The following is a 12,772-nucleotide window of genomic DNA, read 5'->3' as shown; positions in this document are numbered from 1 at the left end:
TTAGACATATGCCATGCCATATAACCTTATGGAAACAAATCACAGTTCTGATGGAATTTTACACAGTGTTTGGGCTCTTATGATATCAGGAATTTGGAAAAACTATCATGAACTTTATTTGCTTTCTTGAAAATTGTTTTACCTACTTAAAACAATGAACCTTCCACATGTCACTGATATGTATTGAATAAACCAAGGAGTAGTGTGCTTATTAATACCTTAGAAGAATATTTTTATCTCATTTATCCCACGTCTGTGTTTTAAGGGATCCTCTTCCTAAGAAGTTCATTCCCTTCATTTCCAGGGACACTGCCTTAAAACAAAAGAAGGTGAAGCATTTTGATTGATCCCTTGACTATGTGTTTATATACACAAGGTGTACTACTGCTCTGAAACCTCCTACATCCAAAGCTACCCTGAGCCTAATAAGCATATGTACCTGCTAATTTTAAAATGGCCTCCATTCTCTCCTATTCAGCCATTATAGAGGAATTTTAAAAGGTATAATTTAGACAAGCAATCAAACACTTTGCTTCTTGGCTTTATCTCTAGCAGCCAATACCAGTAATGTTGAATAGTACCTGAGCTTCTTGGGCCAAGACTCTGGTTCTTTCATTTATAAAAGGAAAGGATAAAAGACCTTTCACATGTCTAAATTACATGGTCCAGAGCTCTACTGCTTATTCACCTAGCTATTTCATGAGGGTCAATGTGATTTCCAGAATTATAACATCTACCCTGTTTTCAGTTTTTATTAACTGAAACCACATATGTACATACAGTAGCAGTATACTGCATACAGTACAGTGTATACAGTACGAAATTTATCTTTACAACAACTTGGTAAGGTAGTCATAGTTATCTTTCTTTTATTAACAGAAAAACTGAGGGGAGAAGAAACTAAGAATGTTGACTGAGGACAGACAACTAAGAAGTTAATAAGTGGCAGAGCTAGGGCTCAATCCAGTTCAATCTTTTATTAAAATCTATATTCTTAACCACTTTGCCACAGTGTCTCAAGGGAAAACTAGAATAAATAGAGCAGTGAAGTTCTTGCTGTAGTTTCTGCTCTAACTTTCTAGTTACAGTCTAACTTATAGAAGAAATAAAGCAGATAATCTGGCTTACCTAAATTACGTAACATGATAAAATTTTAAACAGTTTAAGCATTGTTACATTTTATATATGGCCATTGGCAAATAATATTATAGTATTAAATAAATTACCTTTTCCACTGCTTTTTCTCCAGTTGCCAGTATGGAAAGCTTGAGTAGTAATGTAGTTTTATAATTTACCAGTAATAATGCCAGCTTAAAATAAGGAATTGTTTCTAAAATGGTAGAGGTTAGGGGCTTCCCTGGTGGTGCAGTGGTTGAGAGTCTGCCTGCCGATGCAGGGGACATGGGTTCGTGCCCCGGTCCAGGAAGATCCCACATGCCGCGGAGCGGCTGGGCCCATGAGCCGTGGCCACTGAGCCTGCGCGTCCGGAGCCTGTGCTCCACAACGGGAGAGGCCACAACAGTGAGAGGACTGTGTACCACAAAAAATAAAAATAAAATTAAAAATTAAAAAATTAAAAAATTAAATAAAATGGTAGAGATTAGTATAAAAATTGTTAATGGTATAGAAGACAGGTTAATACTGAGGTCCTAGAATTTAACCCTGTCTCCCTACCCAGCTCCTCCAGGGTGATTCCCAACTTCATTCAAAGCCCTCCTCACAACCATTCACCCCATCCTTGGCCAAGAATAACACCAGAGTCTCCAGTAACAATGAAAGGGGCCCAAAGAGCAAATATTTGGAAGAGGCACACAGGTCATGCAATGAACCATTATTAATGGGACTTTCAAATATTGCTGTGACTCTCAGTCCTGATGGAGAGATGCAAATAGGCAAGATCCTACCACACTTCTAATTATATTTAGTAGCTCAGGTATGGTGTTTCTTTCTCTGAGCATTTTTTTTGTGCCCCATCATATTATGGTCAGTGATTCTTTACCCCTCCTATCATTTAACTCCTCAGAATCCCTTTACTTATTTAGTCTCATGGAAATTACTGATATATAATTATAAGAATAATAACATTAAAATTCTAATATGTCAAAACTAAAGCATATAATAAAAATTTTCACCTTATTTCCTGATTCTTACTTTGTTTTTCTCTGCTTAACACTGCATAAAAAAACTTTTTAAATTAATTAAAAAGATAAGATCAGTTTAGAGTGTTAGCACCTTTGCGTTTTATGAACATGCACCATCAGGAAAGTAAAGGGAATATCACTCAGGCTAAATGCACCCAGAAAGTTTTAAGTCCATATGCAGCTGGTTTTTAAAAAAATATTGTTACAACTTTTAGTTAAAGGTAAAGAGAGAACTTCAGCAAGAGAAAAATAAAGAGTCACATACAAGGGAACACCCATAAGGCTATCAGCTGGTTTTACAGCAAACTTTGCAGGCCAGAAGGGAGTGACATGATATACTTAAAGTGTTGAAAGGAAAAAAACCCTACAACCTAGGATACTCTATACAGCAAGTCATCATTCAGAATTGAAGGAGAGATAAAGAGCATCTCAGACAAGCAAAAACTAACAGAGTTAATCAACACTAACAAACTTACAAGAAACATTAAAGGGCATTCTTTAAGTGAAAAAGAAAAGGCTGTAACAAAGAAATAAATTATAGGAAGGGGAAAATGCCACTGGTAAAGGCAGATATATAGTAAAGACAGGGGTTCAACTACCTAAATAAGCTACTACAAAGGTTAAAAAACAAAAATTGTAGAATCAACTAAAACTACAATAAATAGTTAAGGGATTGATATGAAGATATAAAATATGATATCAAAAACACAAAAGGTGGAGGGGATAGTAAAAAATGTAGCTCTTTTAGAATGTCCTTGAACTTAAATGACTATCAGTTTAAAACAAGTAGATAGGGCCTCCCTGGTGGCGCAGTGGTTAAGAGTCCGCCAGCCAATGCAGGGGATACGGGTTCGTGCCCCGGTCTGGGAGGATCCCATATGCCGCGGAGCGGCTGGGCCCGTGAGCCATGGCCGCTGGGCCTGTGCATCCGGAGCCTGTGCTCCGCAGCGGGAGAGGCCACAACAGTGAGAGGCCCGCATACCGCAAAAAGAAAAAAAAAAAGGAAAAAAAAAAAAAAAAAAAAAACAAGTAGATATAGTTAAAGGTCAACATATATGAACTTCATGATAACCACAAATCAAAAACCTGCAATAGGCATACAAAAACTAAAAAGAAAAGAGATGAGCTAAAGCATACCACTAAACTAAAAAGAGACTGAAACTGAAAAGACATGAACACAAGCATACAACTAAAGAAAATCATCAAAGCACAAGGGGATAGACTAAAACAAGAAGACAAAACAGAGAAACAACCAGAAAAAAGTAACAAAATGGCCATAAGCACATATCTACCAATAATCACTTTAAATGTCAATGGACTAAATGCTCCAATCAAAGGACACAGCGTGGCTGATGGATAAAAAATAACCCATCTATATGCTGTTTATAAGACACTCACTTGAGAGCTAAAGATACACGGACTGAAAGGGGTTGAAAAATGATATTCTATGCAAATGGAAACAAAAGGAAGCTGAAGCAGCAGACCCTTATCAGACAAAATAGACTTTAAAACAAAGTCTATAACAAAAGACAAAGAGGGAATTATATATTATATAATGATAAAGGGATCAATACAAGAAGAGATTACACTCATTAACATATATGTGTCCAAAACAGGAATACATATATAAAATATTAACAGAAATAAAGGGAGAAATGGACAGTAATACAATAATAGTAGGGCGCTTTAACATCCCAATGACATCAATGGGGAGATCATTCAGACAGAAAATCAATAAGGGAACAGTGGCCTTAAATGAATCATTAGGCCAGTTGGACTTAATAGATATCTACAGGACATTCCATCCAAAATAGCAGAATTCACATTCTTTTCAAGTGTACATGAAGCATTCTCCAGGATACATCACATGCTTGTCAATATAAGTCTCAACAAATTTAAGAAAATAGACATTATATCAAGCATCTTTTCTGACCACAATGGCATGAAACTATAGATCATTTACAGAAAGACAAATGGGAAAAGAACAAACACATAGAGACTAAACAACATGCTACTAAAAAAACAGTGGTCAATGAAGAAACCAATGAGGAAATCAGAAAATATCTTGAGACAAGGTAAATGAAAATGGGAACACAACACTCAAAAATATATGGGGTGCACCAAAAGCAGTTCTAAGAGGGAAGTTAATAGTGATACAGGCCTAACTGAAGAAATAAGAAAAATCTCAAATAAACAGCCTAACTTACCAACTAAAGGAATTAGAAAAAGAAGAGCAAAGTCCAAAGTCAGCAGAAAGAAGGATATAATAAAGATCAAAGCAGAAATAAATAAATTAAAGACACCACCCCCCCCAAAAAAATAGAAAAGATCAATGAAACCAAGAACTTATTTTTTGAAAAGATAAACAAAATTGATAAGTCTTTAACCAGGTTCATTCAGAAAAAAAAAGAGCGTACCCAAATACACAAGATAAGAAATGAAAGAGGAGAAGCTACTGCTGTTATCACAGAAATACAATCATAAGAGAATACTATGAACAGTTAATGCCAACAAATTGGACAACCTAGAAGAAATGGATAAATTCCTAGAAACATACAATATTCCAAGACTGAATCAGGAAGAAAGAGATAATTTGAATAGACTGATAAGTAGTGTTGAAATCAAATCAGTAATCAAAACCTCCCAAACAAAAGTCCAGGACCAAAGGGCTTCACAGGGGAATGCTACCAAACATATAAAGAAGAGTTAATACCTATCTTTCTTAAACTATTTCAAGAAATTGAAGAGGAGGAAACACTTTCAAACTCATTCTATGAAGCCACCATTACCCTGACACCAAAACCAGAGAAAGACAGTACAAAAAAAAAGAAAATTACAGGCCAATATCTCAGATGAATATAGATGATTCTATCACTATACGCAGATGACATGATACTGTATATAGAAAACCCTAAAGTCTTCACCAAAAAGCCATTAGCACTAATAAATTAATTCAGTGAAGTTGCAGGATACAAGATTAATATACAAAAATCTATTGCTTTTCTATACACTAATAATGTATTAGTATTATATATTTTCTCAGGAAGAGAAGGTAAGAAAACAATTCCATTTAAAATCACATCAAAAAGAATAAAATATCTAGGAATAAACTTAACCAAGGAGGTGAAAGACCTATACTCTGAAAACTATAAAGCACTGATGAAGGAAACTGAAAATGATAAAAAGAAATGGAAAGATATCCCATGCTCTTGGATTGGAAGAATTAATATTGTTTAAATGGCCATTCTACCCAAAGCAATCTACAGATTTAATGCAATCCCTATCAAATTACCAATAACATTTTTCACAGAACTAGAACAAATTATCCTAAAATTTATATGTAATCATGGGAGACCTCCAAATTGCCAAAGAAATCTTGAGAAAAAAGAAGAAAGCTGGAGGTATCATGCTTCCTGACCTCAGACTATACTACAAAGCTACAATAATCAAAACAGTATGGTATTGGCACAATAAGAGCCATACAGATCAGCTGAACAGAATAGAGAGCCCAGAAGTAAGCCCATGCACATATGGTCAATTAATCTATGACAAAAGAGGCAAGAGTATACAGTGGGGAAAAGACAGTCTCTTCAACAAGTGGTGCTGGGAAAACTGGACAATTACATTCAAAGGAATAAAATTAGAACATTTTTTTCCACACCATATACAAAAATAAACTCAAAATGGATTAAAGACCTAAATGTAAGACCAGAAACCACAAAAGTCATAGTAGAAAACATAGGGAGTATGGTCTTTGACAAAGATCTTAGCATTATGTTTTTGGACCTGTCTCTTCAGGCAAGGAAAACAAAAGAAAAAATAAACAAATGGAGCCTAATCAAACTTAAAAGCTTTTACACAGCAAAGGAAACCATCAAAAAAATGAAAATGCAACCTACTGAACATGAGAAGATATCTGCAAATGATATGTCCAATAAGGGGGAAATATCCAAAATATATCAATAGCTAATACAACTCAATATCAAAAAACACCCTGACTAAAAAATGGGCAGAAGACCTGAATAGGCATTCTTCCAAAGAAGACATACAGATGGCCAAAAGGCATGTGAAAAGATGTTCAACATCACTAATCATCAGGGAAATGCAAATCAAAACCACAATGAGATATCACCTCATACCAGTCAGAATGACCATCATCAAAAAGACCACAAACAATAAATGTCAGTGAGGAATGTAAAGAAAAGGGAACCCTCCAACTTGAAAAACAGTATGGAGGCTACTCAAAAAATTAAAAATAGAACTAACATATGATCCAGTAATTCCACTCCTGGGTATGTGTGTGTGTGTATATATATATATATATATATATATATATATATATATATATATATATATATATATCTGAAGAAAATGAAAACATTAATTCAAAAAGATCTATGTACACCAATATTCATAGGAGCAATATGTACAATAGCCAAGATATGGAAGCAACATAAGTGTCCATCAACAACTGAATAGATAAAGAAGTTTGTGGTATATATATACAATGGAATATTACTCAGCCATAATAAAGAATGAAATTTTGCCATAAGCAACAACATGGATGGATACAGAGGGTATTATGCTTAGTAAAATGACTCAGACAGAGAAATACAAATACTGCATATTTTCACTTATATGTAGAATCTAAAAAATAAAACAAATGAATGGATATAACAAAACAGAAACAGACTCACAGATACAGAGAACAAGCTAGTGGTTACCAGTGGGGAGAGGGATGGGGGAGGGGCATGTGAACAGTAATGACTTTAATAAAAACTTTAGAATAGACCTAATTTTAATGCTTCTCATGCTTGCAGAAAATTACCCAGGAAATTATTTCTGCAAACAATATTTATTTTTTCTTCTTTAAAATTGAAAGCAAAAGTTGCACACAGAATCACCTGAGCTAGGCTCAGAGTAGTCTCATGTTGCTTTTATAGCACCCCTGAAAATGAGAAAAAATATTGATTTTCCAAAGTGACTCAATAAAAACAAAAGTTGATGAAAATACTTATGAAATAGAATGTTCCAAATAAATTATATGTTTGGTTAAGTCATATTTAAGCAGAAAACTTACTACCATTCTCATTGAAAAGCTTATAAAAATGGTTATTCCATGCCCCTCATTCAGTAACAAGGCTATCAAGAATGCAACTGATACCATGTTTGGCAAGAGCCACAAATCAAACACTTCAGGAGCCAGGTGCAAAAGGTAAATAAATGAGGCAAGTTAAAGCATATCCAAGAGCCCAGCATTTAGGCTTTAGTAATGGCCTTCAAATGTCTTTTATTAAGCAGTCTTTTATTGAAAGCTGTCTTTTATTAAGCAGCCCTGTGGTATTTGTCCCTTTACACTTAGGGAGCACCACCCAGCCTCCCAGTGAAGTGTAGATATTGCTATTACCTCCATTTTATAAATGAGAAAATGGAAGCACTAAAAGGATCAGGAACTTGTCTGTGGTCACACAGCCCTCCATAGTAGTGCCTAGGTAAATGACAAGCAGTGTGACATCAGGACATCACCTTCTACTTACCATTAATATGGGCTTAATAATTAGAAAACGGTAAATGAAAGTCTTTACACATGTTAACCCATTTACTTCCCACCATAACCCTGAGAGGTAGATACTAGTATTTATATGTTTTACATATATAGAAACTGTATCACAGAAGGTTAAGACAGATGCCCAGTGTTACATGGCTAGTAATTGCAGAGCCAAGAGTTGAAGCCCCAGGTGGTCTGCTTCCAAGCCCCTGCTCTTGGTATGGCTCTCAGCCAGAATGATTTTGCCCTCCAGAGAACATTTCAATGTCCAGAGACATTTTGGTTGTTACAACTGGGGAAGGAGGGAGATACTGGCCTCTAATAGGTAGAGGCCAGGGATGTAGCCAAGTACCCTACAATGCACAGGATAGCCTCACAGCCACAACACAAACTGTCCATAGTGCCACTAATGGGAAATATGGGTCTACGTGATTATGACTATGCAGCGATATAGACAGAAAAATAGGCCATTGGGAGAGATGGGGACTGACAACACATGATTTAAAGTCTTCATCTCTAAATAAATCTGTACTATCACATTGTTTTCATGCTGTCTTTGTCCTCTAAAAAGTGATCTATAAAAAGTAATCCAGATAACTGAGTACTTTTATTTAACCAAGACATTGGGGGTTTTTTTTTGTATCTTATTATGGTATTCAATGTTTCAAATTCTATATTATCTCATAAGAACTTTTTATAATGAAATTCACTTTTATGGAGAATCTTAAACACTTATTTTCTTGTCACTACACAGGCACATTATTAAAATTCATACATCTCTAGTTATTATCTCTTTAACCGAAACTGTCTCTATGGAATCTTTCTTACCTCCTCTTCCCTTCTGACATTTATAAGTTATTTCCCACAAATCACAGTGAAGGTGTTGGTGAAGAAGAAAAATGTGAATGGAATCCTTTTGTCCTTAATTACTTAGCAGCTGCCTTGGCACATTGCTTTCCCTTCTCCCTTCTGACCCAGAAATGCTTGTTATCTCCATTAATTATTTTCAGAGTTCAGAGAAACAATATGTAATGGGTTAGACAGAGGGGGAGTTAAAGCTGAGGAGCAGTGATGTCACCAGCACAGGACAGCTGGCCGAGAGGGAGTGTTCCTGCTAGTGAAATACAAGACATAAAAGATAAAATACTTAAAAGATACTATGCTTCATGGAGGAAAGGGGAAGGGGCTTCAACAATGCCATTAATCCACAATTCTCCCATCAACAATGGTCTGTTTAAACACCTATCAAACATTTGTAGTTTTAACAATCTGCCTCGAGGTACTTGGAATTTTCTTTTAAAACATTTCTTTCTAGGGTTAAAAAATGTGTTCTTTTAAGCTTAAAAATCCAACTGAACTTCTTAATGATCTTCGGAGCAAATGAGAACTTTCTAGATTTAAATTTTGTGTACTTTTGGTCAATGTGACTTCCTGTTTTTGAAAAGGGGAAAGAGATTAAGAAGCCTCCAAAAGCTGCTTACATTTTGGACTGTCCTTTAATATTGATTTTATGTGAGTTAAGTATAAGCTGGTTAAAAACATATGGATTAAATTTTCCTGAAAATATGAATGGTTTTTAAAATTAAGAAGAGGGAATGCTTGGCAAACTGTGATTATTTTTTGTCAAAGCAAAAATATTTGAAAAGTAGTTGTTGCCATTAAAAAAATATTCCCAATACAGCTAGACTTACCTTCTTTTACTTGTTCTCTTTTTTCGTTGTTGTTCTCTTTAATTTACTAGCATTATGCAAACTGTCATAAGTCTATTTTAAGAGTATGCATATTATTAGGAACAAGGAATAAAAATTTATCTGATAGAACTTATATTTTGGCGATTGTTCTATTACTTTAAAATTATATTCTTAAGAATTGCTGTGGGTAGAATTTTTCTTATGCAAATCCATGTGGTAATATTTGTTATACCCCTTCGTAAATTGGAGTCATATCACATTTAATTGTAGTTCAAGAAATTTTTATTTGTTTCTACAAAGCAATTATAGATTATATAGAAATAAAAGGATATTTGTTATGATTATTATCTTAGTCCATTCGGGCTCCTATACCAAAACATCATAAATTAGGTGGCTTATAAACAATAGAAATTTATTCCTCACAGTTTTTGAGGTTGGTAAGTCCAAGATCAAGGCACTAGAGGATTCAGGGTCTGGTGAGAGCCTACTTTTTGGTTCAAAGACAACACCTCCTAGTTATAACCTCACATGACAGAAGGCGCAAGGGAACTTTCTCCACTGGCTCTCTTTTATAAGGGCACTAATCTCATTCAAGAGGGCTCTACCTTCAAGACCTAATCACATGCCAAAGGCCCACCTCCTAATATTACATCACCTTGGAGGTTAGGATTTCAATGTATGAATCTGGAAAGCGGGACATAGATATTCAGATCACACCAGTTACTCATGTTAGTGATGATAGTTTTAAGCACAAGGCTGTGTCTTATATCTTAATAAACATAGATATATAAGTTTAATAAGTGGGTCAAAGAACTTAGGCTATAAGTGAAACTAGTAAAATTAGCTCTTTCTAAGTTCATATAGTTGCCAAAATCCAGAAATATTAACCAAGATGGTTTAAACAAAATTTTCCCTTAACAAAAGCACAGTTAGCATTGGAGGGTGAAAGGGGAAACAAAAACTACAGAGTAATTTGAACTTGAATCAGATGATACTAATTAGGCTCAGTCACATGATCCTTGGCTTACACTACTAGGCACCAACAACAGGTGGGCCCAACTGCAGGTGAAGTTTGACATCATTTCTCTAAAGGTATCTAGAGTTGTTATTTGAGATTGCTTTAATATCTAAAAGAGCATTTATAGAAAGAAAAATATCAGGTACTATGTCTTACTACATAACTTTATATAGCAAATTCCACAGTTGTCAGATTTCTCATATTTACTAAGTTTTATTCCCCTTCTACTCATCCCCTGCTTTCTTTCCCACTACCGCAAAGAATATCACAGTTAGAGCTACATAAGTTTTATATATCAATGTAAGACAGATCTGTAATATAAATATATGTATACATAAATGACAAAAAAGTATAATGATAATAAGTTGAAAGATCTGTAACTACACCTTGTATAAGCTGTTGGAAATAAAAATTATAATAATTGCTATTAGTTTTGCAAGAAACTGCTCTAAATAATTCACATACTATTGTTATCTTTCTACTTTTGCCAGCAATCGTGGAAGGCAGATACCATTCACATGTTACAGAGGATAGACCTGAAATACAATTTTTATCATAAACTGACAATCCGGGATTTGAATACAGGGTTTTCTTCTTTTAAACAAACTTTGTTCTATACCACGTTATATATCAAAATTTTATATGTATGTAAATATGTATGTATATACATGCATATATTTGCATTTTTAAACTTGTTACTGAACTTCACCTCAAAATGTGATTGTCACTAATATGTCTCTATTTCTGAATATTAAAGAATCTTTCAGTTATATTACTTGGAGTCCAATGTTAACCTAAAAAAGTGCTAAACACTCTTTGTACTATGTTGAATGCAACCCTCTTCATTTTTCTAAGTTTCTGAGGTTTTTATGGAGTCTTTGTCTTTAAAATATCCTTAACAATGTTGACGTTGACCTTATTTTTATTTTTTATTTTTTGCGCTATGTGGGCCTCTCACTGTTGTGGCCTCTCCCGTTGCGGAGCACAGACTCCGGATGCGCAGGCTCAACAGCCATGGCTCACGGGCCCAGCCGCTCTGCGACATGTGGGATCTTCCCGGACCAGGGCACGAACCCGTGTCCCCAGCATCAGCAGGTGGACTCTCAACCACCGCACCACCAGGGAAGCCCTGACCTTAGTTTTTAAAAGAATTTAAATGCCTCTAGTAAAATGATAATCCTTCCCAACACAATACATTTTCATGTTAATCATACAATTTTCCTCATAACAGATGTTTGGAAGTGTGTGGAACTGAACTACTAAATTTCACTACCTTCTTTATTTCATTTTCTGTTACAGGAACATCCCTCACTAGGCCAACTTTCAGAAAAGTTAATAGACAACAACATTAATGTCATATTTGCAGTTCAAGGAAAACAGTTTCACTGGTATAAGGTATGTTAACTCCCGAAATATAAAAATTAAAATGTTTGCATCTATAGTTAAAATTAGAATACTAATTAAAATCCCAGGTAAGGATTCTGGAGTTATTATAATTTGTACAATCTAAATTTAATACTGTATTAACTAACATAGCCCAGGTGTCCGTTCCTCTGGTGAGATGGGGCAGGAGATGCTCTCCTCAACTCCTTGCCTGGGTGGGCAACTCAGGCTCCAAGGCCAGCAGAAATCCTCGTGTGAGGGTCCCACTGAGTTCCCCGGTCAGAGTACTGCAGCTGAGTGGAGCGGCTGCTTGGGACTACTGATCAGGTGCTGCAGAAAGCCTTCGTGGAGTCTGACATGTTATCACTCTGGGAACATTGGCCAGCTGCTCGTGACTTGGTCACATGAAAGCTCAGACTGTCCCAGACTCTGAACTGAAGAGAACCAACACAATTAGCATATCTCTCACCACCATGAATGCAAGGTATTTCAATTAAGAGTATCAGAAGGACATCTATAAAGCCCAGACTGGCATGTGCAAATTCTGAGGAATAGTGGAATAACCCAATGTATCTGGGTGACCTTTGGAGACAGCTGAGACAGAGCGACAACAGGGCAGTGGCTGACACCCAACTCATAGCCCATCTTCTCCAGCCATGTGGCTGCCAGGGTCTTGGGGCTCTGGCCGGCTGTAAGGCCTGAGCCTCGGAGATTGAAGAGCTGAATTCAGGACATTGGTCTACCAGAGACCTCCCAGCCCCATGTAATATCAATCAGTGAGAGCTCTCCCAGAAATCTCCATCTCAAAACTAAGAGCCAGCTCCACTCAACGACCACCAAGGTCCACTGCTGGACACCCCATGCCAAACAACTAGCAAGGCAGGAACACAAACCTACCCATCAGCAGAGAGGCTGCCTAAAATCATAATAAGTTCACACACACCCCAAAAAACACCACCGGATGGGGTCCTGCCAGAAAGACAAGATCCAG

At 36.0% G+C, this 12,772-nt stretch overlaps 1 protein-coding gene across 1 annotated transcript in view; it reads left to right on the top strand.

The window, feature by feature from the left end:
- The window catches only part of ITGB8 (integrin subunit beta 8), a 100,961-nt gene that overhangs the window by 56,967 nt on the left and 31,222 nt on the right, over positions 1–12,772 (top strand). The window contains exon 7 of the mRNA XM_060108301.1: positions 11,698–11,793. Coding sequence (XP_059964284.1) covers positions 11,698–11,793 — 96 coding nt within the window. The remainder of the gene's footprint in view (positions 1–11,697; positions 11,794–12,772) is intronic.

This window comes from Mesoplodon densirostris, chromosome 9, assembly GCF_025265405.1.
Source record: "Mesoplodon densirostris isolate mMesDen1 chromosome 9, mMesDen1 primary haplotype, whole genome shotgun sequence".
Classification (NCBI taxonomy): domain Eukaryota; kingdom Metazoa; phylum Chordata; class Mammalia; order Artiodactyla; family Ziphiidae; genus Mesoplodon; species Mesoplodon densirostris.
Note: the sequence above shows the minus strand (reverse complement) of the source record. Positions and strands in the feature narration are given on the sequence as shown.